The sequence below is a fragment of the Phascolarctos cinereus genome, unplaced genomic scaffold, assembly GCF_003287225.1.
Source record: "Phascolarctos cinereus isolate Bilbo 61053 unplaced genomic scaffold, phaCin_HiC Scaffold_5;HRSCAF=322, whole genome shotgun sequence".
Lineage (NCBI taxonomy): Eukaryota > Metazoa > Chordata > Mammalia > Diprotodontia > Phascolarctidae > Phascolarctos > Phascolarctos cinereus.
Window position 1 is genome coordinate 313,241,906 of NW_027555958.1, and position 27,327 is coordinate 313,269,232.

The window sequence follows — 27,327 nt, forward strand, 5'->3', positions numbered from 1 at the left end:
GCCTTAGGCAGGGTATTTTGGCAGTAGTGTGGAGCGTAGAATTAGAGAGGTGAAAGATTTGAAGTAGGGAATCCCATTACAATCTTAGAAACTGAGGGTGTGAACTAGTGTGGTGTCTGTGTGAGTGGATAAAGTAGAATCAACACAACTTGGCAACTGACTTGGATTGGGGAAGGAGACAGAGTCAAAGGCTGAAAACCTAGGTCACTGGGAAGATGGTGCCCTCAAGTTTTGGTAGATAAGATTTAAGGGTTGGGCAACCAGTTTTGTCCTGGATATATTGAATTACCTACAGGACATCTAGGGGAAAATATTTCTGGAGGCACAGATAATTGGCAACGTTCTGTTGTGGTTTTTTTTTTAGTACATTTATTATTGATAATTTGGCTTTTACATCACCTAAATTGCTTTTTGTATCCCTCCTTATTCCCCCTTCTAGAGAGTCATAAACCAAAAGAATAATACATAAAACAATACATATAAACAAAGAATATATTTTTAAAAGAGAAAAAGAAGAGAAAAAATAATCACCCAAACTAATATATGAAAAATATCTGACAATATATACATAGATTGTTTTCTTGGTTCTGTTTACTTATATGCTGCTCAGCATCAGTTGATATAAAGCTTTCCATGTGTTGCAAAATTCATTATATTCCTCTTTAAAGTGAAACCTTTGGATTGTATGCCTCATAGCAAAATCATGGACATTTAATAACCACTTTATTTGTATAATTCCAAAAGCAATTAAGTTGCCTTTGACTTATTTTTGAGCTTATTTTTTATACCTTTAAATTCATAGAAAAGATTCCCTTTCACTGACCTAAAATGTTATTTCACTTGGCCTCCTTTGTTTTGGTCATTGATTTTATATTTGTTTACAGTTAGAATGTTTTTAACATTTCACGTAACAGCACTCATTTTTGAAGCAAGAAAAAAGTACCAGATCCCATCTAGTGTTTTTCAGGAAGAGCAGCCTGATATAAACTGGTAGTTATTTTTAGACAAACGAACCAGCAGCGTGGCCAAGAGTTCCTTTTCCTTTTGTTAATGTATTTGTGGAAATTAGTGACAGTCATAAGCAATTTCCAGCTGACATCAGTGCTGGGATTCAACAGCTAAAAATTAACATGGGCATTATATTCATTTGTATCCTTGTGTCCTTTTAGTTCTTTTTATCTTTGGTATGTTCCTGTGATGTGTTAAGAGAGAGAGAGAGTTTTAAGATTGTATGCATTTGTAACTATATTAATGGTGAATTATTAGAAGTTTTTGTACTACTAATTTAAAGTTATGCAAGAAAATATAATTTCCTTGGTACTGATATTAGCACTATACCTTCTTTAAATCTTGAATTGATCTAGTGGTTTGTTTTAGTCATGAGATCATAGATTTTGAGCTGGAAGAGACCTTAGAAGTCATAGAGTCCAAACCTCCTCATTGCTAAATGAGGAAACTGAGGCACAGAGAAGTTCAGTAACTTGCCCAAAGTCCCACAGTTACTAAGTGTCTGAGGCAGGATTTGAACCTAGGTCTTCTTGACTCCAAATCCAGCACTATCCACTACCCCATGCTGCTCCTTAATTATTGAAAATAGAACTAACGTATTATTTAATTATAATAACAGCTAGCATTTTTGTGTCTGCCTACTTTGTTCCAGGCACTGTGCTAAGTGCATTACAACTGTTGTCTCATTTAATCCTCACAACAACCCTGTGAGGTAGGTGCTATTATTATCCCCATTTAACAGATGAGGAAACTGAGGCAAACAGAGGCTAAGTGACTTGCCCAAGATCACACATCTAGTAAGTGTCGGAGGCCACATTTGCACTCAAGTCTTCCTCTATCCACAGCTGCCTCTAATTGTGCGGGCTTTTAATTGGTAGCTGCTTTTATAGTAATTATATCAACTAATATCATAGTAAGGTTTGACCTAGCTCAAGTCAGATAAATGGGGGAGGAGATAAGAGGAATGGGTCCTAATTTTAAATACATGGTGAAAAGATCCAGAACAAAATGGAAATAGTTTTAAGTATCAGTTTAGGAGAAACTTTTAGAAAATTTAAACGAATCTTTCAGGCTGCAAGAATAACTTTCCTAAAGTACAAGCCTGACCACAGTACTCTCGAACCTTCATTGGCTCCCTATTACCTCTTAAGTACTCCACAGCCTGGAGTTTAAAGCCCATCACCCTTTTGGCATCACTGTACCCTTCCAAGCTGATCGCATGTTACTCTCGATTTTACTCCGTAGCTCAGTGAAATTGGCTATTGCCCAGATTTGGCCATTGATCCATCTCCCACCTCTGGGCCTCTCCCCAAGACTCTCCCACACCTGGAATAAACCTTGTCCTCAGCTGCCCCTCAGAACCTTCAAGGCACAATTATATTCAGCCTCCTACAGGAAGCCATTTCTAATCACTTAATTATCCTGCTTATACTTAGGGATTTACACATTGCATTAGTTATTACTCTGCCACTTAGAGTCTTTGAGAGTTAGTTGCTTGGAGCTTCAGGGGTTTTGAGGACTTGACCTTTGTCCTTCATCCAGAATGGGTCACAGGCAGGGCTTGAGCTCAGGGTTTGCTGACTGCTAGGATGCTCTCCCAATGCATTGAAGCCACACTGCCTCTCACCTTGCATGTAAGAGGCAATTCAGATGTTTGTAGAATTGAAGCAAGTTGTCATGTGTACAATTATGGAAAAGGGTTTATGGAAATAGACACTTGGTAAAAGAAAGTAATAATTTATATCATATGAAAAAGAAAATGCTCATCTTACATGTCTGATTAATTTCACTATCATTGTTTCCCCTGGGAAAGGGAATAAACTAGGGGGGAAAAATCTTAAGAGTTGACAATTTATGTGCAGTCATAAGGCTGAAAACTTCTACTATCATTTTAATAGTTAGTAGTGGTAAAATGGAGGATGGCATTATACTTCCAATTTACAAGAAAAAGCTTAAATCTTTTCCAGCCGTTGCCCAAACCACACTTTCACTCAGGTCAAATACAAAGCTGCTCTAAAAGTTACCCTCAAGTTTCTTCTCTTTGGGTCATAGAAAATGCTAGTTCCCTTCTGTGAGCAAGAAAGATGGCTTCTTGGTCCCACTGTTCCTGACCTCATATTGAATTCTGACACAAAAAAAACAAGAGGGTTGTGTTCAGAGTGAAGCCAAATTCATTTTCTTCCTTTAATCACCACTGATTCTTATGCCTCTCTTTGTAGAGTTTGTAGAGTTTTTTGTGAATGGAAATTTGGGACCTTCATCCTACTGGCTGAGGGTTCTAGGTCATTATAGATGGGACAAACCCAGGAAGAGAATCTGTTTGTAAACTTGTCTCATTTCACCTTGCAATGTATCAATGATGTCCTGTTGTTAGTTTTTAACCTTGTCTCATCTCTTTCTCATCATTGCATGGCTAAAAGTTGACTGTGTTTTATTGCTCTCCCTGGATTGATTTGTTTTTCCAGTATCACAGAGGTTGAAATATGCAAACATGCTACAATATTCACTATTTCCAAAGTATTTTTAGGGTGTTTAGAAGCTATTGTTACAAAATTCTTGTGATGATTTATACAGATTTGGTGATAGATTCATTTTGCTTTTAATCAGAAAAGACACCCAGTTGATGAGGAGTCCCAAAACAATTGTCTGTTAAATTGAATGAGAGCATCTGAACTTTTGACAGTCTCTATAAAAATTTAATTTTCCTGCATATTCTCTTCTACAGGTGCATTTGGTGTCAGTGCACAGTACATGATGAGTGTTTGGAAAGCCTAAAGGATGAAAAGTGTGATTTTGGAGAATTTAGAAGCCTTATCATTCCCCCAGGTTATTTGAATAACATCAGTCGGAGGGGTACAGACAAAAAAACTGATTATGTTAAGGTACTTACCATTCCTGTTGAAATAGCTCTCTAAGATGTCCTACTGTGAGCTCAGGGTTAGGGTAAAAGTTCAGCATCAGGCTTTGCACATAAATGCCTGGCCAATCTTCAGTCTGAGCCTGAGGACCAAAATATCCACAGTCTTTTCTGTGTTTAAGATTTACTACATCTATTAGGAAAGATACAATCACAGAACAAGTTAGAGTCTTAGAGAGTTACCTAGGGTGCTCAGAGGTCAAGTGACTAAGCTAGGATCCCACAACCACTGAGTATCATGGGCAGAACTTGAACCTATATCATCCTAATTGCAAAGCTAGCCCTCTGTGCAGCTATAAATACTACTAAATGTGTGTATGTTTATTAAAAATATATATACTTTGTAACACTCCTTGAAATGACTAGAAATACCCTGGGGTGTCATCAAGTCAAAGGTAAGAATTACTGAACAAAGCTGTGACCTAGAGTCATAGTGGATATATCTCTGAAGAAGAGAAATAGAAAGGGAGAAAAGTGGTTAAATAATAGGAAATAAAAGTATCCTTCTCCTGTATTTGCATCAGGGATTTTTAACCTACGGCCCATGAACTTTTTTTTCCTCACATTTTGGCAATTTCCGATATGATTAGTTCCCTAGGTAATCCTCATGTATTTTATTTTTTGCATTTAAAAACAGTTTTCTGAGAAGGGATTAGTGCACTTCACCTAAAGACTGCCAAAACTGTTTGTTGGCTCAATAATCATGGCACATAAAAGGTTAAGAACCTCTGTGTAGCAGCCATCAACATCTAGTATATTGAGTTCCATTCCAGTTACCACATTTTAAGAGGCACTGACATTCAGGGGAGGGAGTAACTAAGATGGAAATGGGTCTGGAAACCATGTCATGAGGAACAGTTGAACTGGGATGTCCACGTTGAAATATGAGAAGGCTCAGGGAAGAAGAATGAGGCTAGTGAGAAGAATGGTATAGCAATCTTTCCTATTTGAGGCATGAAAAAGGAACTATATTTGTTGAAGTCCCTAAGGACAGAGCTAGGACAATGGCTGGAAGTTAGAGGGAGGTAGCTTTGGGCTCACGATACAGAAGAATTTAACAATTGGAGTTGTGCAACATTGAAACAAGCCACCTCATTAGCATAGTGCCATGCTAAATAAATCATTTTTTCGTTCATGAACTTGTAAGCTACCTGTCACCAGAATATTCTTAAGATTCTGGAAACCATTTATTAGAGCTAATGTAGCTGTGATTTCTTCGTTGTCTGGGAGGTTGGACTAGACAACTTCAGGTCTTTTCTCCTTCTAAGATCTATGCTGGTATGCTGTAGTGTTGGTACTAAGAATTCTACATCTGTCTCTCAGCACACTATAGAAAGCAATGATCACTTTCAAAGCACAGGTTTTATGATAGCAGGGAATGGAAAATTCGCTTCTTACTACCTCTTATCTATTACACTTATTTCTTTGTGTGTTTTTCTTTCTGTAGTTGGCCGTACCCTTTGGAATGCAGTGGACCCCAATAATTGTCCTAGCCAATACTCGTAGTGGAAATAACATGGGGGAAGGCTTACTGGGAGAATTTAAGATGCTACTAAATCCAGTCCAGGTAACTGTTGGAAAAGTCTTGGTTGTTGAATTCTTGTTCTCAAATACACTGTTCGCCTTTATAAATGTTAGCCATTTCATTGTAGAGATGAGCAATAAGTACAAATGAATTATGTGTAATTTTAGAGTACTGAGTCTACTTGTATTTATGGCTGCCATCTTTAGTTGTTGAAAAACCACAGTACATCATTCAGAAACAGAGTTTTTTGAGTAAAGGTACTGAAAATGCAAAACTGTGAAGATGGTCTTCAAACTTACCTTATTTTAATGGTTCTATGCTCTCAGCAGTGAGGAAGCTCTTTCTAACAGAGCAAATAAAAGCCTATCCACACCTCATTCTGTGTAGACCCCCAAAGGACTTGGCGCTTTCCTCTCCATTTCTGAACATGGGGTAGCTGCCAGTGGAGTTCCCAGGCCGACTGCCATTGGTTACCCCTTGCTCATTCTCTGTGGCCATCCCACCACGTTTTCAGGACGTACATCTTTCTAATGAAATCCTTTGTAACACTTTTTCTGTGCAATGATTGGTAATGTGTTTTAGTGTACTGATTCCCACCATGCATCTCTCCATTGCCCTTTGGAGGCCCCAAAACTTTTATTCTTCCCAGACTGTAGCATTTTATGACTCATAGCTGTGTGATATCACTGGAAGAATGTTGACATTAAAAAGGTGAGCCTTTTTTCATGGAGAAGTTTTGGGTCATTAAAATCCCTGTTCAGTTTCCCAGAGGCAATCCAATATGTATCCATTCTGTTCAGTTCAGGGCCTAGTTCATTATCCATTTGTGGTTTCTGGCCAAACTATATATACTGCAGTCTAAATATTCCTTGCCCATGAATTACAAGCCATACCTCTAAAATGAAGTATTTTAGGAAGAGGAAAAATACACGGGCATAGGACAGTTTTATGAGCAACATTTGGTTGCAGGAGTGAGGGAGTAGATTGTATTTCATATCAGTAGCTGCAATTACAAACAAAAGAACCTTTACATTTCATATAACAAGGACCTTCTTTTTAGCTACACCTAGACATATGAACATAAATCACTATCAGTGAGTCATCTTTAGATTTGAAAGCTACTAATTCATAAGATCATCTTTGGTATTCTTTTCTCTCAAGGTTTTTGATCTGACTGAAATTCCCCCCTCCAAGGCCTTGCAGCTGTGCATTCTTCTTCCTGATAATTCTTCTCGAGTTCTTGTGTGTGGTGGGGATGGCACCGTAGGCTGGGTCCTGGATGCAATTGACGAAATGAAGATCAAGGTATTTAAATAGTACTGAGACTACTTGACCTCCTATGCTACTATAATGGGACTTTCCCCCAAGGGGCAGCTTTAGTGTCATTGATGTAGAAGTTGATGTACTGGTTTCCTACCAGAATATGGATCATTCTATATTAATAAAAATTTCTTAGATGGGAATTTGCAGTTCTGGTGATGTAGAATAGAAGAATAACTTTGGTTTTAAAGGACTCAGGTTAAAGGGGCAGCTAGGTGGCGCAGTGGATTGAGCACCGGCCCTGAAGTCAGGAGGACCTGAGTTCAAATCCGGCCTCAGACCAAACACTTGACACTTACTAGCTGTGTGACCTGGGCAAGTCACTTAACCCAAATTGCCTAAAAGCCAAAAAATTTTAAAAATTAAAAAAATAAATAAAGGACACAGGTTAATTTCTGAAGTCATTGTCAACTAGGAAAAATTAAATTGAATCTTTTAAGTTTTTTTTTCCCTGTGTTTTCTCCTTAGTATATGCTTTAGCGTAGTAATCTAACTTATACCGTTAACCTTATCATTTTGGACTTTGAATTCTTTCAAACATGGTGACCATAGAAATAATCTAATAGGAAAACCTAAAATCTGTCCATTCCAAATTCTAGGGACAAGAAAAGTACATTCCACAAGTTGCGATCTTGCCTCTCGGAACAGGCAATGATCTAGCCAATACAATGGGCTGGGGCGCAGGATATGCTGGTGAAATTCCGGTGGCACAGATCCTAAGAAATGTAATGGAAGCAGATGGAATTGAACTAGATCGGTAAGGAACAAAAGAAAAGTAAAATTCCTGAGCTTTAGGAGTATTGTTGACATTCAAATCTGAAGAATTGTAGCCATACTAAGCAAACCACAGTTTCAGCACTGAGCAGCAGCATACCAGGTACACTTACATGTTGAGATTTGAGTATGTTTAAAAGTAACACCAGAGAGATAAGAGTGAATCATTGAGATAAAGTATGCGTTCAAAATACTTTATTTCAAAAACATGAACAGAAATGCTGCCAACTTTGTACCACAGAATTGTTTTACATATTAAGACATAATAATGAGAATATTAAGACATTTATTAAAAACCTGTACTAGTTTCTTGAGAAATGGAAAATGTAGATAAAACATGGGCTCACCCTCATGGAGTTTACAGTCTAGTAGGGGAGAAAAGGCAGAAGCACAGATAAGTATAACATAGACATTACATTTTAAGAGCCTTAAAGACTCTCCAAATTTGGTGCTACATGAAGTCCATCGGAGGGAGTTAATGGCTTAGAGTTCAGAGAGTTTACCCCTTGAATTGGGCTTAAAAGGTTAGTAGGATTTTGATAAAGAAGGAATAGAATACATTCTGAACATAGGACTGGAGCCCATTCTATAGAAAGAATTTTTGAAGGGGCTAAAGGAGAGGAGCCTAGGAGGGGGATGTGATGGTTCAAGTAATTAAAGAGTTGTCATGGAAAAGAGGGATTAAATTTGTTCTGCTTGGCTTCAGAGAGAGCTAGGAGCAATGGATTACATAGTCATTTAGGCTTGAAGTAAGGAAAAATATCATCTTGAATTCAAGCCATCCAAAAATGAAATGAACTGTCATGGTCTGTAGTGGATTCCCCATCTTTGGAGTTCTTCTTGCAGAGACTGGTTGACCACTTATCAGTAATGTAGAAGAGAGTCTCAGCCTAGTATCAATTGGACAAGGTGACCTTGAAGGTTCCAGTGGCTCTGAAGAGCACGTAGAAAATCAAGAGAAAAGACCCAGGGTGACCAGAGCATAGGGCTTGTGAAGGGTAGGAATGTAAGCTAAGGCTGCAAATGGAATGGGGTCAGATTGCTTTAAAATATCAAGCAAAGAATTGTCTGTTTTACCCAAAAGAAAGCAGAAGGCAATGGAGCTGAGGGAGTACCTTAGTGATAACCAGTTGGAGTACCTCTTCTTGGGAACAGCTGATCAGGTGCTGATCCCGAGCTTTGAGAGATGGAAGGGAGAGAAAGGGAACAACAGATGTTGTCATGGTGGGTGGTCTTACTCTTTGGAAGAGGAGACAGAGCCATGTGGGGAAAGTATAAAGATGTGTGAGAACATGAAGTGTAGAATAAGGACTTTAATCAGGAAGTTTAGAGTAGAGGGGTTGTCAAATAGCAGTGATGACCGGCGAAGGTTATATACTGTCATTTGTACATCTCCATGTCTAGAAAATGGATGTCCACTTTGTGGCTCTCCCTCATTCAGAGGAAGACAGTGTGAGTGCTGGGGGTAGGGGTGAGAGGCATTGTTTAGAGTTTGTGGGTTCGTAGTTATTTCAATAAGCATGCACGACCTTCATACATTTTCTTAGACACTGTTAGATAATATAGGATCCTTCAATCTCAAGTCTTCTAGATAGTTGTGGGTGAAAAGCACCATGTGACATCTCTTTCTCTTTTAGGTGGAAAGTCCAGATAACGAAGAAAGGATATTACAATTTAAGAAAGCCAAAGGTATGATTTGTGTTCTTCAAAGATGTATATTAGGTGATCATCGGTTTTTGAACTGCCACGTGGATGTCTTTGTTTAGTGTCTTTGTGGTCTGGATAAGTCACTTTTCCTCTCTGGTCCTTAGTTCCTGCTCTGTAAAGGGGGGAGGAATAGATTAGATAATCCCAAAGGCTCCCCAACTTTAAAATTCTGTTATTCAGTATACACAAGTCTCACATGAAAAATAAATATTGTATTACTGTTTTCATTAGGCATGAAGACTAAAACCTCACATACTTGAGTGTGTGGCAGAATCTTGGGCTAAAGAACAGTATGTTACTATTCTTGTTTTTTTTTATTTTTTGGCAGGTGTTCACAATGAACAACTATTTTTCTGTTGGACCTGATGCTCTCATGGCTCTAAATTTTCATGCTCACCGTGAGAAGACGCCATCCCTGTTTTCCAGCAGAATTATTAATAAGGTGTGTTGGATAAAATAACATTTCCTGCTTATTGCTGAAGGTACAGTAAAAATAAACAGTTCCATTCTTATTTGGCATCCTTTGAAATACTGAATTAACTGATAAAAACATTTGTACGCATTCTTCAATGTGTGTAATCATTTAAGATTGTCAAATTGAGTGTTTAATAAAGGGAAAATTTTCCATGAAGTCCAATGTAATTTATAACAACCATCCAATCATTTAAAATGAAAAGTTGGCATATTTTGTTCATAACTTGTTCTGACTAGGTGCCAGAATCACCTAGTCAATAATAATTTTAACCAAAAGAAGTTTTTGGTTAAATAGTATTTACTTTATTGATTAAAAAAAACCAAAAACCATTTTTGTTGAAGTGACAAAAATTTCACAGCAAAAAGAGATGACTTGTTTGCTATGGCCATTAGCCAGTTAACTTCCTCATAGAATCAATCTCCTTTGGAAGTTTTCAACGTGACTTTCAAAGCCTGAGCAACAGAATGTACAAAATAAATGTAAAATATTTTGTTTTGTCTTGTTACACATTTCTGAAACCTTCTCTTTTAAAAGGAGAAAATGTATATATCTTCCTCTCTTCTCCCACCCAGAGCCATCCATGTAACACAGTAGGGAAAAACAGCAGTCAAGTAAAACTAACCCACATGCAGTCTGGCCTGACAGCATGCACCATGTGCCACCTCAGCAAAGAAGGGAAGGGAGGTGCTTGCTCATAGCTGTTCTTTGAGGCAGAGTTTGGCCATTATAATTTTAGAGCATTCAGTTTTAATGGTTTTATTGTAGTTCCTTCTATTTTCCTCACTGTAGCCTTTGTGTATCTTGTTTTCTTGGTTCCAGTTATTTCATTTTGCACTGCAGTTCATGTAAGTCTCCCAATGTTCCCCCTTTTCTTTATGTTCATTGTTTCTTACAACACAGTAATATTCCATTACATTCCTGTACCAGGGGTTTAAGCCTTCCCTTTTGACAATTTTCATTACAAAGATGATTGAGTATTTGCAAGATTTTGAATTATCTCACCTTCTCAAGCACTTCAGCTTTCTGCTTTCAAAACCAATGACAGATTTGCTAGAGTGAAGTGATTTGTTACTTCATTTAAAATACAACTTCATTCATAAATTTAGATATGCCTTTTGGAGTAGAAAAGTGAGTAAAAAATTAATGAATCAAAATATACAGTCATTCAATCAGCAAGTATTTGTTAAGTACCTACTTGTGCCAGGCACTGTCTTAGGTACTGGGGATACAAGTGCAAAGAATGAAATATGACCCCTACTCTCAATGACCATAAAGACGAAGCCATGAACACAACTAAGAAATGTTAAGTCAGTGTTTTACTAAAAGAGTGGTCATTTAACCTGCCATTCCAGAGTTTGCTAGCACTTTTAAACCAACAGTAACATAATAGAATAAAACATGACAATACATTAAAGCTTGTTTCATCTTTCCATTACTTCATCCTGAGTCTCCATTGAAGGCCTTGCTTAAATTCGTCATCCAGAATCTTTTCTTTTTAAGAAAGAAAAGAGTCTTGGGTTGATTTGAAGAGTATTTTTTTCCCTTGGGGAGGAAGGCAGCAATAAACTAGAATTACACAGAAGTTTCACAGTATGGCAGAGAACATCTTTATTTCAGTGTCTCCTCCCTATCATCATACATGAAAGATACAAGGTTAGTGTAGTGTTTTAATATTTAAAATTCTTGCCACATGTTTAATGTTATATTCTCTTTCATTTTTCTATAGGCTGTTTATTTATTTTATGGAACCAAAGATTGTTTAGTGCAAGAATGTAAAGATCTGAATAAAAAAGTTGAGGTAAGGCATTCACATTCCTTCCAGTTCTTATGTTTCTTTTTTTTTTCTTAGAGTCCTGTCCAAAAATGCAAAATTTTGCATTCCCAATGTATCTAGATTTCCAGGGACCCGGTTAGATATCTGGATATTTATCCTTTTTACAAAGTAAAAAATGTAAAAAAAGTTTATTGGCTGTAAAAGTTGTTAGTAATTACCACAGCATAACTGAATCCATCCTCTAATGAAATTTTTTATTGTTATGTATCTACCTTTTTTCTGAACATTGACAGTTTTGTGGTTCAAATCACACAATTTGGCACTTTGTTATATATGCTTAGATTGTTTCTAATTATTGCATGTGTGTTTAGTGTTATACACAGGGGACATGACTCATATAGGATGTAATAGATGCTCAGTAAACTCTTAGAACTTTTGAGGTTATGTCTAAGGTAAGCAAAGAAAATATATTGGAGAATTTGAGAGTTGGAAGGGAAGGAATCCCTACTATAGTATACCCAGCGTGTAATATAGTCCTCAGACATGCATTCACCATGAGTCAGTTTAATCAAGGGATACCCATCCTTAGACTAGTTTTGCTATTGCAAATGTTAATTGTAACTAAGCACTGACCAATTGGAAGGATGTCCCTTGTACATCAGTAGGACAGACGAGTAGTAAATATAATCTCTTTCTCTCTAGAATGTCAGTACTTCCCAAGTGAATTATAGATTCAATGCCCATGGGCATTCCCAATGAATTATAGATTCATGGAAATGCCAATGGGTTTCTTTATAGATAGGGATAGGAACTGGATCTGTGATTTCATTGGTATCAGGAACTCCCAAAAAGGACATTCTACCAGTTCAGATTGGCGTTTTCTCTGTACTTACAGACTAGGAGAGTTGCCTTGAGCATTAAGAGGTTGTGATTTGCCAGGATCACATCCAGTGTGTATCAAAAGCGATGACAATCCAGCCGACCCTGGCTCCAAGACTAGTCCTCTATCCATCATACTCCCTTCTTCTCCACTGTAATCATAATAAACAGTAATTATGCCATATATCTATGGACAAAGATTTTGGATTTTTTTTTAAGCGTGACTTAAGCAAGTACATCTGGGAGCAGTTTATTTCTTAGTTACTCACTACTTGTTGTATCTCTTTAAAGCTAGAGTTGGACGGTGAGCGAGTAGATCTGCCTAATTTGGAAGGAATCATAGTTCTCAATATTGGATACTGGGGAGGCGGCTGCAGACTGTGGGAAGGAATGGGAGATGAGACTTATCCTCTAGCCAGGTACATAAACTCATGTTATCTTGTCAGTGGCTTTTAAAGATCTGTGTCCATTCGAAGTTGAAAAATATTTTCCCTTACAGATTTCTTTTTCTGTTTGTGTATCTTATTTGTGGATAGAGGTAGATTAATAACAGGGATGAGCTGATAGAATTTTGTATGTTGCCAGCCTATTAAAATCAGGCATTGCCTTGAATTGCAATTGACAAAGTAGACTTTTATTTTATAGTCTTATATAATCACTGTTTGCTTTTCCAATTTTAGGCATGATGATGGGTTATTAGAAGTAGTTGGAGTGTATGGGTCTTTCCACTGTGCTCAGATTCAAGTGAAATTGGCTAATCCTGTCCGAATAGGACAGGCACATACAGTTCGGGTGAGTATAATGGAATAGGCTTATCCCTATTCATTTCTTAACTGTCAGTTTAAGGTCACTCTTATATATTCTATTTTTAAAGTAATGTCACTCTTTCTTCAAGTACTTGGAGAATCAGTGATTTATTTTGATGTGGGTTCTCTTTCTTATTGCTCGTCTTCATGAAATGCTGTGCATCACCTAGGAGTGAGCATGGTGCCGAGCCCCACCCATATAGCAAAGACCCTTTCCAACTTATAGGACATGCTCATTTGCCCCTGTCTTGGCCTTCAGAGACCAGAGTTGCCTCTGTGCTGGAAGGAGGTGGCTGAGTTAGACCTGCAGGGGAAGAACATAACATAGGATAGAAAATATAAAAGTTGCGGTTCTAACTAAGTGACTGTGGTTGTTTAACATCGACTGGGTATGTGACCCTGCACTGCATGCTAAGATAGGAACACAGACATAGCCCCTGACCTTGAAGGGGCTCCATTTAGCAAAAACAGCATAAACGTTGGATGGGGAGGGGGGAGATTATAAGAAAGCATATAAGCAGAATGTAGATTATATACAAAATAAATGCCATGGGATTGGAGTGGGTGTTGGGGGGTAGTCACTAAAAATCTAAGTCTCTTAGGAGGTGGCACTGTAATTGGACCTTGAAGTGAACTAGAGGGCCTACTGTGTGCTGGGCACTGTCATAAGCTGTGGGAGTACAAAGACTAAAAGGAAATGGAGATAACATTTATACATAGAAACAAATACCAAATAAAAATAGGGTGATTTGGGAGTAGGGGAGAAGGCCAGCAGCTGGTGAGACTATGAAAGGCTTCATGTTTCTGAATGCTTTAAAGAATACTCAGCATTTTAAGAGGTAGAGGTAAGGAACAGATATTCAGGGCAGAAAAAAGAGGACAGCCAATGCAAACCCTTGGAGACAGGAATTAGGGTATTAGTCATGGGGGAGGGGGACATTAAAGAGGTCCGGTTTGGCTGGATTGTAACATGCATGAGAGGGAGAAATGTCTAATAATGTTGGGAAGGTAGGTTGGGGCCAAGTTGGGAAGAGGTTTTTTTTTTAATGGTTTTTATTTATTTATCTATCTATCTATTTATTTTTGGTGAGGCAATTGGGGTTAAGTGACTTGCCCAGGTTCACACAGCTAGTAAGCGTTAAGTGTCTGAGACCAGATTTGAACTCAGGTCCTCCTGACTCCAAGGCTGGCGCTCTATCTACTGCACCACCTAGCTGCCCCTGGGAAGAGTTTTACATGCCAAACAGAGAGCTTTATATTTGGTCCTAGAGATAAAAGGAAGAAGTTAGAACTTGAGTAGAGAAGTAATGAGGCCAGACCTGTGCTTTAGAGAAATCGTTTGGCAGCCTGTGGAAGATGAATTGGAGAGGGAAGAATGACCAGTGAGGAGACCATTGCAGTCATCCAAGCAAGAGGTGGTTAGTGCCTGAATTAGGATGGAAGCTATGTGAAGAGGGAAGGCACAGACAAGAGAGATGTGGAGATAAAAAAAACAAGATTCAGGGGCTGTGTGTGTTGGCTGAGGAGTGGACAATGTTCTAAGAGGAGAACAAGCTTATACCCCACCACCCCCCAAAAAAAAAAAATGGAAGCAGGAGATGGAATGTCACATACTGAAACATCAGCTAGGCCAATGTGACTGGAACCCAGAATCTGGAAAGATAGGCTGGAACCATGTTTTGAAGGGCTTTAAATGCCCAAAGTGGGGTTGTCTTATGTCTTAGAGATAATAGAGAATCACTGATAGTTCTTGAGTATGGGTATGGTGTAGTGAGACCTGTGGTAGAAACATGTGGCCAAGGAGTCAGATGTTACTGAGATGGCTCAATAACAACAACACTGCATGAGTTAACGTGGAACTGTTGTGGACTTAAATACTCAGAAGCTTAGGGTTGGAAGGGACCAGAAGGTTCTTCAACCACTGGTCTATAAAATGTTTACTACCAAAGATACTTGACTTTTTTAAAAATTATTAATTTATTTATTTTTAGTTTTAAACATTCACTTCCCTAAGATTTTGAGTTTGAAATTTTCTTCCCCTCCCCCCTTCCCAAGACAGTGTGCAGTCTGATATAGGCTCTACATATGCATTCATATTAAACATATTTTCACATTAGTTATGTTGTAAAGAAGAATTAGAACAAATGAGAGGAACCATGAGATAGAAGAAACAAAAAGAGAGAGAGAACAAATAATATGCTTTGATCTGCATTCAGTCTCCATAGTTCTTTTTCTGGATGTGGATGGCACTTTCCATCGTGAGTCTTTTGGAGTTGTCTTAGAGCCTGGCATTGCTGAGAAGAGCTAAGCCTGTCACAGTCAGTCATCACACAACGTGGCTGTTACTGTGTACAGTGTTCTTCTGGTTCTGCTCACTTCACTCAGCATCAATTCTTGTAAGTCTTTCCAGGTTTTTCTGAAGTCTGCTGTTCATCATTTCTTATGTAAAAATAGTATTCCATCACATTCATATACCACAACTTGTTCGGCCATTCCCTTATTGATGGGCATCCCCTCAATTTCAAATTCTTGGCCACCACAAAAAGAGCTGCTATAAATATTTTTGTACATGTGAGTCCTTTTCCCATTTGTATAATTTCTTTGGGATACAGACCTAGAAGTGCTATTGCTGAATCAGAGTGTATACAGTTTTATAGCCCTTTGGGCATAGTTCCAAATTACTCTCCAGAACGATTGGATCAGTTCACAACTCCACCAGCAATGCCTTACTGTTCCAATTTTCCCACATCTTCTCCAACATTTATCATTTTCCTGTTTTCTCCTGTTAGCCAATCTGATAGATGTGATGTGGTACCTCAGAGTTGTTTTGATTTGCATTTCTCTAATCAATAGTGATTTAGAGCATTTTTTCATATGACTATAGATGGCTTTAATTTCTTCATCTGAAAACTGCCTTTCATATCCTTTGACCATTTATCATTTGGGGAATGACTTGCATTCCTATAAATTTGACTCAGTTCTCTATATAGTTTAGAAATGAGGCCTTTATCAGAGACACCGGTTGTAAAAGTTGTTTCCCTTCTTTTTGCTTCCCTTCTAATCTTGGTTACGTTGGCTTTGTGCAAAAACGTTTCAATTTAATGTAATCAAAATTGCCCATTTTGCATTTCATAATGTTCTCTATCTCTTGTTTGGTCATAAATTCTTCCCTTCTCCACAGATCTGATAGGTAAACTATCCCTTGCTCTCCTGGTTTGCTTATAGTATCAGTCTTTGTATCTAAATCATGTACCCATTTTGACTTTATCTTGGTACGGGGTGTAAGATGTTGGTCTCTGCCTAGCTTCTGCCATGCTCTTTTCCAGTTTTCCCAGCAATTTTTGTTAAATAGTGAGTTCTTATCCCAGAATCTGGAGTCTCTGGGTTTATCAAACAGATTACTGTAGTCATTTACTGTGAATTGTGTACCTAACCTATTCCACTGATCCACCACTCTATTTCTTAGCCAGTACCAAGTAGTTTTGATGTTTACTGCTTTATAATACAATTTAAGATCTGGTATGGCTAGGCCAAAAGGTACTTACTTCTTGAGACTTATAAACAAAAAAACCCACCTAACTTCTGTTTGTCCAACCCTAGCACTCTCATTTCCCCAAGTTCCTAGTCCCTTCTTACCTACCTCCCCCCCCCAACTGCTACGAGCCACCTCCTTAGACGCTAGAGACTAGAGTAATCCAAGGTAAAAATTTTAGATATTATCCTTCTTCAATATAGTTTGGATAGAGAAACATTAACATAAGTCCAGGGACTCCCACATGACCTCTGGATATATTTCAGAGGAACTTAAATGAGGGGGGGGGAAATATGATCTTTTTTTTTTTCCACTAACCTCTAACTAAAATTTATCATTTTCTTCAGTCTTGAATGTTAGGCAACAAATATTAATCTGAGAATGGATCCATGGGTCTATGACTTAAAAAAAGGTTAAGAATCCCTGTTGTAATCCAACCCCTACATAACTCTCAAATTCCCTCTATGACAAGTAGTTATCCTGCTTCCTTTTAAACACATCTGTTGATGGAACAATTCACTATAGTTGGATAAGCATTAGTAAAGACTTCTGTGGACTGCCAATAATGACTTATTTTCTTCTAATTCTGCCCCCTACCCTAATCTAGTTGATTTTGAAGAGCTCAAAGATGCCAATGCAGATAGATGGAGAGCCTTGGACCCAAGGGCCCTGCACAGTTACCATAACTCATAAGACACGTGCAAAGATGTTGTATTATACTGGGGAGCAAACCGATGATGATGCCTCCAGCACATCTGAACAGGAGCACACCCAGGAGACTGAAGCTACTGATGAAGACATGTGACTGTCTACACACGGCCAACCAGCGAGAGCTTAGTCCACTCTTCAGTTTCTTTAGAATGTTGTCAGCACTGTTTAAAAAAAAAAAAGACATTCTGAAGAAAGCTAAGCTTATAGTTACTTGAAAAGGCTCAATGTTTTGTTTCAGTGAAATACTTCCATTGTATGCTCTTCAACTAAAAGTTATAGGAAGTTAGGCCATTTGCAAAATGTATTTTTTGTTCATTGTATGTTTTTCAATGAGAGGGATTCATTCTTTTAAGTCTATACTGTCTCATTCTTTTTTCTTGTAGCATATGTCTGGTATGCACATTTTATGTGTATCAGGGTGTGATCTGAAAAAAATAGTTCTTTTCCTTTATCATTTTTTAGTTGATAACATTGGAACATTTAAAAACTTATCTATTTTATGGAAATGCACTGATTTAAGCTAGGACTGCATGAAATTAGACACTGATAAAAATGTCCATTTACTTGGCTGCACTTTGTTTAACTGAAGATTCCTGTATCACCAAGTAGAGGGTTCATCCACAAATACTAATTCTAAGGAAACTTTAAAAGGACTGCCATTAAAAAAAGATTACATTTTATTTTAGGATCATTTTCTGACATCAGGCCAGAGACTGTATTTTAATTAGTTAACCAATGATGATAACTTAAGAGTTTGGTTTCAGAATCCCTGTAACATTTATATAGCCAAAAAACACTAGAAGTGAATTGGGGGGGGGGAAACTGTAATTGAACACTTTGTATGAACACTGTCAAAACTCACTGTCCATTGAAATCTGTGCTTGTCACTTCATTCTCTTCCAGATGGTAATTTAAAGAGACATTGAAATTTAAAGGTAGATTTTAAAATTGCAAGTGAAATGTGTTAAACAGGCATTGTCCAATAAGAATAATTGATGCATTTCACATGCAGCAGCAAATTTTAAGGGCAAAATGCAGGAGTGTGCTAAATAGGCATTTTTAATATTCTTAGATACCTTGAAATATAGTGTTCTTGATGTTTTCCCATTTAAAAAAAATGATGCATAACTGTTTACATCTTCTGATTTGTTTAAAATAAGAAATATATGTGTATATTTTACTTATTTATTTGCCTGGTATGTGCAACACATATCAGTTTATTTAATACACTGTGGTAGCTACTTCTGTTAGGTCGAAATTTATTGGATAGAAATTAAATCCAGCCCGGTGACTGCTTAAGGAAATCCATAGCCTTTCCCGGGATGGGAGACCATAGCTTACCTAAATATTATTGTTCTCCAATTGTAGCCTTCCTAAAAGCTCAAAAAGAAAGAATTAAAAGCACTAGCAAGTGACTTTTGGATAACTGACACATCTGTAAACCATTGTTTGCATTATATTGTGTTACTGGGCTCTTGCATTTATCTGTCTATCCTGGCAAACTTGTTTGAGAGGACCGTGCTAAAGGACTGGTCCTAGAGTTGCCCAGGAGGGCAATTTTGGCCCCAGCTGCTGCTCACAACTGCAAGCAGACCAGCCTTCTGGTTTTCCATCCAGCCTCTTGTGTCCTGACAGTTTTTAAAAGAGGCACGTTTGTTTCTCTTTGCATCAGCCTCAAAATATTAGGAACGTACCCCTGACACCACAAACACTCCTTGCTTCTCTTAATAATTGAACAAGTATATGTGTGTGTGTAAAATCAGAAATTTTTTAAAACCCATTCTTGAACCTACTCCTATTTCCAGCCCAGACTGTCTTTAGAGAATAGTGAGCTACATGTGCTTTTTTTTTTGTCCTAACTTTATCTCTTCCAAGTTTCAAGGAGTGAGCACTGATTCTGGTCTTTGGAGATTTAGTGAAGGACTTGATCATGGTAGTGATAGAATTTCACGGTTTGGTTTTTTGTTTTCTTGAACAGATTAATCATGTATGAGTATAATGAAATTAGGTGTATGATCTGATCCATAATCAAAATTCTATCCGGGGCCACTAGCACATTTCATATTTTCCTGTGACTAATGCACAAGGTTGAAGCATCCTTTTCCTGAAATTCATGGTGCAAAGAGTAGGGGCAAGGAAACTAGTTAATTGAATGTTTCTCTCAACACTGTCTCACATCCATAATTTTCTCTCAAGCAGTCATAGTCAGAAGTCAAACCACTGCATAAAATAAACTTTAAGAACTGTTCTTTAAGCAAGATCACCTAGTGAATTTTGAAATAGCCCTACATCTTAACTAGTTCATCTGAATTCATTCTCTTTCCTCATACGTAACATTTTCCAGTGTCGTTTACACTGTCACTCAGGTGAAGATTTTAAACAAAATTTGTTGTTTGAAAAGTTGTCATGGGATGTTACTGTGTATTAAGGAGGAAAAATGTCTTACAAAAAGTATTTTAACAAGGTATGCTTAAGCCTTTGGACACACGGCAAAGAAGTATAAATGTACATACAAGTGAACTTCACTTTAAGAAAATCTGATTAAGAAAGTCTAGAGTGGCAGAGCCTGGTCTTGAGAGCAGAATTTGCATCACAAGGATGTTTCATTTCACAGAACTGTTCACTGTGCACTCTCCTAGTTCATTTTTTAAAATGCTTTTATATACTTCCCTTCCTAAAAAAATCAACTTATAATTTCTCAGTAAGAGAACATTTGTGCAAAATGAGTACATATCCAAATTCCTGTCATCTTTCACTGTCCTGATACATCCCTAATTCCTAATACATGTAGTTATTTGAAAACTCGAGGCACTCATGCTTCCCTTTGCTGTGAGCTTTAGATAAATAGGACTATAGTCATTTAAGATTTTTTTTCAAGTTAAGTTGGACTGTTTTTTTACAAAAGAGATTATCTGATATTAAGAGTACCAGCAGCTTTTGTTTTATTATCTGAAATGTTTGTTTTCTGTAGTCATTAATGGTGAATTTACTAACATTTTTAGAATTTTTATAGTCAAAGTGGTTTATTTTTGTTGTTTTAAGGTCTGTCATAGAAATGTATAGTAATTGTATTTTGAAATACAGTAGCTTACTTGGTATTGTAAAATACTGTGACTCAGAAGCTAAGTCCTCTTTGCCATGTAAACCCCAAAACTACCAGCATGTCAGAAGTGAAAATGTATTCCTTTTTTTGGAAATACTTTACAGTTGTAATATAAGTAAATTTTTTTATTTTGATATGTATTATGAAATTCTAGTATTGCATTAAATAGAATGACTTTTAAAGCTCTATCATTTTACAGATTAACGTAGGTCTGAACGCATAACTTTTGTTTGTCCCAAATGAGCAGTGAGAGGGGTGAAGTTTCCATGCCTTCCTCCAACACTGAATGTTGATGGAGGAGAGAGAATCAGCACTTTATTTAGAGATAAACCTTTCTAGGAAATCTAAGGAGATAAAGAGTATGGCATAATGGAGTTAAAAAAAAAAACTAAGCAGAAACTTAAAAGGAGGGAGGAAATGCCCTTTTACTCCAGCCCAACCTCTGTAAAACTGCATTCCCAAACAAAAATGCGGAGTGTGATTTGTTTTGCTTTGTATTTTAAAGAAATTGACAAACTTGCTGTTGTACTTGCCCTCAGGGCCTGTGTTCCCCATATCCTGTGCAGAAGAACCTGAAAGCACATCAGGTGCACTTAATTTGGTTGAAAAAACTGGCAACTTTCCTTTTTCCTCAAACACCAAAAGTGTTCTAAGACAAGGTGGGGGAAGGGGAATGTGTTTAATAGAAAACATAAAATATTGTATGATTGGTAACTGGTGACTTGTGTACAGTTATTTTTCGCTTCTCATTCTTTTATTTGCCCTTTGATTTTTCATTTATATTAATGAGTTTTTTCTCTTGTTTTACTTTGGTTTTGTTTGAGGTTCTCTGGAGCAGTGGTGGATTGACCACTTCCTAACGTTATATTTGTTGAGTAGTAAAGCACTGGTTTAAACCTCTTCTTCCTTTGTTCTAGTAAAGTGCAGAAGTGATTCATTTGTTTTCTATTATTTTTAGATGTATAAATTAATATATATTTATTTATTTAAAATACCACTGACTATCCATCAGTTAACTGCTGCATTCTGCTTTTGTTATGTTGGGTCTGTACTGTTGTGTTGTATAAGACAGCAAAAATGTGAATTAAAACATTTTAATAAACTTTGGGCATGAATTACTTATTTCTTCAGAAGAATAAAACTATACCTTAAAAAAAGTTTGGTCTTGCAATATATTTTGACATCGTTACAGACACCGGTTGAATAGCCAAAATGATTTGGATTCAGTTAAAATTCGTAAACAACTTTGATAAGTTCCATTGCCTATCATGATGAGTTCTACGTTACCTACTTTTGGGGTTAGAAGGGATGTAGGTTTATGAGACATGTGGAAAAGATATAAAAAAAAATAGAATATTGGTTGTTGTCTTTCATTCTGGAAGAAGACAAATGACATCACTATGCTAGAGTCAGGTTTCAGTGTGTCTGACTGTGACTGATCAGACCAATAGGAGCTCAGAATGTTCTACCACAGCTTGGGCACAAATAGTCCATGTGAACATTTGGGGTGGATTTTCCAAGTCTGCACATCTTGCATTTCTCTTGAGCTGTTTCAATTCTGCTTTGTTCATAGAGCACAGCACCTTCTCTGATGTGGGCACACCATGCTGAGCAGTCCTGTACCAGTGTCTTCCATGTCATACAATCAACTCCAGAGTTCTTAAGAGAGACCTTAAGAGTGTCCTTGTATCACTTCTTCTGACCACTATGTGAACACTTGCCCTGTGTGAGTTCTTCATAAAATAGTCTTTTTGGCAAGCATGCATTTTGCACTCAAACAACGTGGCCAGCCCATCGGAGTTGTGCTATCTGAAGAAGAGTTTGAATGTTTGGCAGTTTAGTTTGAGAAAGGACCTCAATGTCTGGTATCTTATCTTGCCAGGTGATCTTCAGAGTCTTCCTAAGACAATTCAAATGGAAGCAATTCAGTTTCCTGGCATGGTGCTGGTATACTGTCCAGGTTTCACAGGCATACAACAATGAGTTCCGCACAATGGCTCTGTACACCTTCAGTTTGGTAGTCAGTCTTATAACTCTTCTGTCCCCCATGCTTTCCTTTGGAGCCTCCCAAACACTGAGCTAGCTCTGGCAATGCGTGCATCAACCTCATTATCAATGTGTACATCCCTAGGAAGTACACTACCAAGATAAGTGAACTTATCCACAGCATTCACAATTTCTCCATTTGCTGTAACCGATGGTTCCACATATGGATGGTGTGGTGGTGGCTGATGGTGCACCTATGTTTTCTAGGTGTTAATTGTTGGGCTAAAATTTGCACAAGCAGCAGAGAATCGATCCATATTTTGTTGCATCTCAGCTTCAGAGGCTGCATTGAGTGCACAATCATCTGCAAACAAAACTCCCTCCACTTTGGTCTTGGCTTATAGCCTTTTCAAGTTGAAAAATTTACCATCAGTGTAGTGTAGCTGACCTTGATGCCATGTTCATCCTCATTGAAAGCATTTCACGACATGGCTGAAAGTATGCTAAATATCATGGGAGCAAACACACAGCCTTGTTTCACTCCATTGGTGACTGGGAAAGCACGAGAGCGTTGTCCATTATCCGGAACCTAGGCAAGCATGCCATTGTGAAATTGTACAATGCTCGTGAACTTGTCTGGGCAACCAAATTTTTACATAATTTTCCATAAGCCCTCATGACTGACAGTATCAAAAGCCTTGATCAGATCTATAAACGTTTTGTACATACCTATTCTGCTCCTGGTGTTTCTTGGGGAGTTGTCAGGCAGCAAACACGATATTGACCATTCCTTGGCCCTTTCTGAAGTCACACTGGCATTCAGGTAGATGACCATCTTCCAGGTGAAGGATCAGCTTATTAATGAGGACTCTGGTAAGGATCTTGCCAGCACTAAGAGAGAGACACCCCGCCCCCCACCCTGTGATTGTCACAGGACAATATTTCCTTCACCTTTATAGAGATAGACAATGGAGGCAGACTTGAACTCCTAGGGGTAACCTCCTCTTGTCCTATAACCTGGAAAATTTCAGTCAGCTTTTACATGAACAGTGGAACCCCTACCTTGTAAATTTCAGCCTGAATAGAATCAGCATCAGGTGCTTTGGCACATGAAAGGAGCCTAATGGCTTTCAAAATCTCTTTTTCAGTTGGAACTTTAGGTAGGGAGGAATTAACATCAACCTGAGGTAAATGGAAATCTTCAGCCCATCTCTCTAGGATCATGTCCTTATCACTAATCAATGTGACTCCATCAGCACTGAGTAGTTCAGATGGACCCGTAGGTCTTTGGCCCATAAATAGCCTTCAGGGCATCATAAAAGTGCTTTGGATTGTTACTATCAGCATAACTCAGATTTTCTCTGCCTTTTTACTGAGCCAAGAATCCTGCATCTCTCTAATCTTTCCTTGTACTTTTGATGGAATTAAATGTTGCCTTCTTAGAGATGGATGAACTATCCTGCTGGTAAACCCTGTGGAGTTCTCATTTTTCATTTAGCAGCTTCTGAATTTCCTCATCATTTTCTTCAAACTAGTTTTGATGTTTGGGAGTGTTCTGACCCATATGAGTAAATGCAGTGCTATGCACCAAATCTCTGAAAGCTGCCTACTCCTTTTTTGCTCCACTGTTGCCAGCCATGTGTTGGCTCACTTTTCCTTCTAAGTTAGCAACTGTTCACACTTAGAGAAGCACTCTGATCTGTTGACATTAAGTCTTCTGGTAGTCATCTTGCCTTGGGACTGCCATTTATGTTTAGCTTGGAGAGGATAAGTCTATGATCAGTCCAGAACTCTTTGCCACACATTGCCTTCACTCACCTCCTGCTGGTCTCTCCTTATAACGACATAGTCTATTAAATGCCGATGTTAACTGCAAGGGTACATCCACAAATTTTTATTGCATTTAGGTCATCAGAAGACAGTGATGAGTCATGAGACACACAAGTCTTCAGTAGTAAGTTGCTGTTGCTGTTTCTGACTCTATTCCTCCCAAGGATTCCCTGCCATGTCTATGCCTACCCTGGCAGTAATATCACCCAGTGGATGACCTTGGTGTCTTCAGTATCTAACCAAGCTCAAAGCACATCACAGCACCTGCTTCAGCTGCCTTCATGGAACAGAATATTATCTGCCCATTCCACCAGGAGAAGTCTTTACATGTTGGGGTAGACATTCCCCCAGATTTGAGACTCCTCAGTTACTCTCAGTCTGGTTTAGCCCATGTGCCAAAATGGTTTACTGGGATGTGGCTGCTGCACATGCTACAGCTTCTTGGAGCCACAGGTGAGAGTTAGGTGCAACAGGCGGACACCAAAGGTGGAAAGCAGCCATGAAAAGGGCACAGCAGCCTTCACACCAGAGGGACTAGTCTTCTCTGAACACACCTTCTATGCCACAGCACTTTGTAAATCTCAAAGAACTATGTAAATGTTGACTTATTATTACCATTAAGTCCCTATAGGGGCAGCTGGATGGTACAATGGATAGAGTACCAGGTGGGTGTGGAGTCAGGAATAGTCATCTTCCTGAGTTCAAATCTGGCCTCAGACACTTCCTAGCTGTGTGACCCTCAGCAAGTCACTTAACCCTATTTGCCTCAGTTACCTCATCTGTAAAATGAGAAAGAGAAGGAAATTGCAAACCACTCCAGTCTCTTTTCCAAGACAGGCCCAAGTGCAGTCATGAAGACGCAGATATGACTAAACAGCTGAACAACCACCACCAGCCAAGGTTGTTGTGAAGGTCAAAAGCCGATAACAGACTGATGTACTCAACCCCCTCATAAACTGTTGCCAACCAGCCTCGTGCAGTAGTGGCTCCAGTCAGGCAAGGGAAGTTAGAGCTTAGTAATGAGCATAGCAGCCATCAATTTAGCCCTTATGGTTTATTAATGTTCTAACTGTGCCAGTCAATCTGGGAGGATTATTTTGTTGAAACTTACTTTATTTTGTGGTATATATTTTAAAGATAAAAATATAAAAGATGAACCAAAATGTACTGATAAAAATAAAAGAATTTGTTCTATAAAATTTGGATTCAGTCAAAAGGCTGCCCTTAAGGACCCAGAAGGCCACAGGTTCCCCACCCCTGGCCCAGGGCAAACAGGCACCCTCTAGTGGCCAGACCTCCATATGCTTCAGTGTAGCTGTGGGGAAACAGAAAAACCCCATTGATCCTCAGCACATGCTAAACACCACCACCAGGAACCCAGTTCAGTACCAGGAAAGCTACCAGACCCCTATGGCCTCCAGCAGCACCAGCCACTCCCTTAACACAGCACCAGACGTGAGGGTGCCCCAAGGGCCTCAGGGCAACATTAGCACAGCACCAGGTAAGCAGCCAGGGCCTATAGCCACTGGCACAAGTAGCCCAAGACAGAACCCCTTCCACCCTGGAAGCAGAGATCAAATTTAAAAGAAAGGAAAAAGGCAAAAAGAAAGAAAGATAAAGGAAAGGAACAAAACTAATAATCTGACCATAGAAAGTTATTATGGTGACAGGGAAGACCAAATTACAAACTCAGAAAAGGACAACAATGTCAAAACACCCATGGGCTAAACTCCAAAGAAAAATGGGAAGTGGTCTCAAGCCCAGAAGGAACTTATGGAAAAGCTCAAAAAGGAACTTAAAAATCATATGCGAGAAGTAGAAGAAAAATTGCAAAAAGAAATGAAAGTGATGCAAGAGAATTATGAAAAAAAAAAGAGTCAACAGCTTGGAAAACTGCTTAAAAAGTAGAATTGGCTAAATGGAAAAGAACATATGTCATTCTTGACCTCGCTAGCATATTTATGAGTTTCTTGCCCCAATAGCAACCATAATCCATTTAACCTACAAAGCTACTAAGTGTAACCATGATCCATTAACTCACATAGAAGTTAAGTGACTTGCCCAAGGTCACACAGCTGTTAAGTGTGACACAGGATTTGAACTCAGATCTTCCTGGCTGCAGCTCTCTTGCCTGTGCAACAGGTATTTGCCTAGTATTAATATTTTTCTTTTACAATTGAAAAGTGATAGGAAAATAGCAGAAAACTCCAAAATAACCCAATTGTGAGGACATATTAAACTTGACTGTAGCTTTTTTTTTTCCTTTTTAATTTCCCTGTAATTTTAAGCTGAGGTATTAAGTCAAGTGTTTGCCTCAAATTGTTAAGGAGTACATCAGTGTCTGTGTTCAAATAGTCTATTGAGAGTGACCCTATATTCCAATTATGAGAAAGAAAATGTCCTTTCAGTAAGGTTTCACAAGAATTTGTCGAATCATATGAGCAACTGGATAGTTTAATAGGGAGGGCCCTGGATTTGGACTTAAAAAGACCCAAGTTTAAATCCTGCATCAGATACTAACCATGAGACCCAGATAAGTCATTCAAGCACTACAGCCTCAGTCTCATCATCTGTAAAATGGAGTTAATAGCCCCTACACCTCACAGAGTAATGTACCAAATGAGATAATATATTGTGTGAAAAGTGCTTTGTAAACCTTAAAGTGTTATGTAGTTTTTATTGTTGAGGTGGATCCAAATTTTTGTGACCCCATGTGGGGTTTTCTCAGCAAAGATACTGGAGTAGTTTGCCATTTCCTTCTCTGGTTCATTTTACAGATGAGGAAACTGAGACAAACAGGGTTAAGTGACTTGCCCAGGGTCACACAGCCAGAAAGCTATCCAGAGAAGAGAAGTCTTTCTGACACCAGGCCCAGCACTCTAACTACTGTGCCACCTAGCTGCCCCATTCTGGCATGTTTGTTTAAATCCTCATTACCTGACAGCCTTGTCTATTAAATTGTAGTAGATTTCTCTGTACC

At 38.3% G+C, this 27,327-nt stretch overlaps 1 protein-coding gene across 1 annotated transcript in view; it reads left to right on the plus strand.

Annotated features, from left to right (window-relative positions):
• The window catches only part of DGKE (diacylglycerol kinase epsilon), a 28,793-nt gene extending 7,160 nt beyond the window's left edge, over positions 1 to 21,633 (plus strand). Inside the window, exons 3-12 of the mRNA XM_020991929.2 lie at positions 3,734 to 3,890; positions 5,373 to 5,492; positions 6,612 to 6,755; positions 7,370 to 7,527; positions 9,182 to 9,233; positions 9,580 to 9,693; positions 11,453 to 11,524; positions 12,671 to 12,798; positions 13,060 to 13,171; positions 17,325 to 21,633. Coding sequence (XP_020847588.1) covers positions 3,734 to 3,890; positions 5,373 to 5,492; positions 6,612 to 6,755; positions 7,370 to 7,527; positions 9,182 to 9,233; positions 9,580 to 9,693; positions 11,453 to 11,524; positions 12,671 to 12,798; positions 13,060 to 13,171; positions 17,325 to 17,522 — 1,255 coding nt within the window. The 3' untranslated portion in view covers positions 17,523 to 21,633. The remainder of the gene's footprint in view (positions 1 to 3,733; positions 3,891 to 5,372; positions 5,493 to 6,611; positions 6,756 to 7,369; positions 7,528 to 9,181; positions 9,234 to 9,579; positions 9,694 to 11,452; positions 11,525 to 12,670; positions 12,799 to 13,059; positions 13,172 to 17,324) is intronic.
• Positions 21,634 to 27,327: the final 5,694 nt, after the last annotated feature.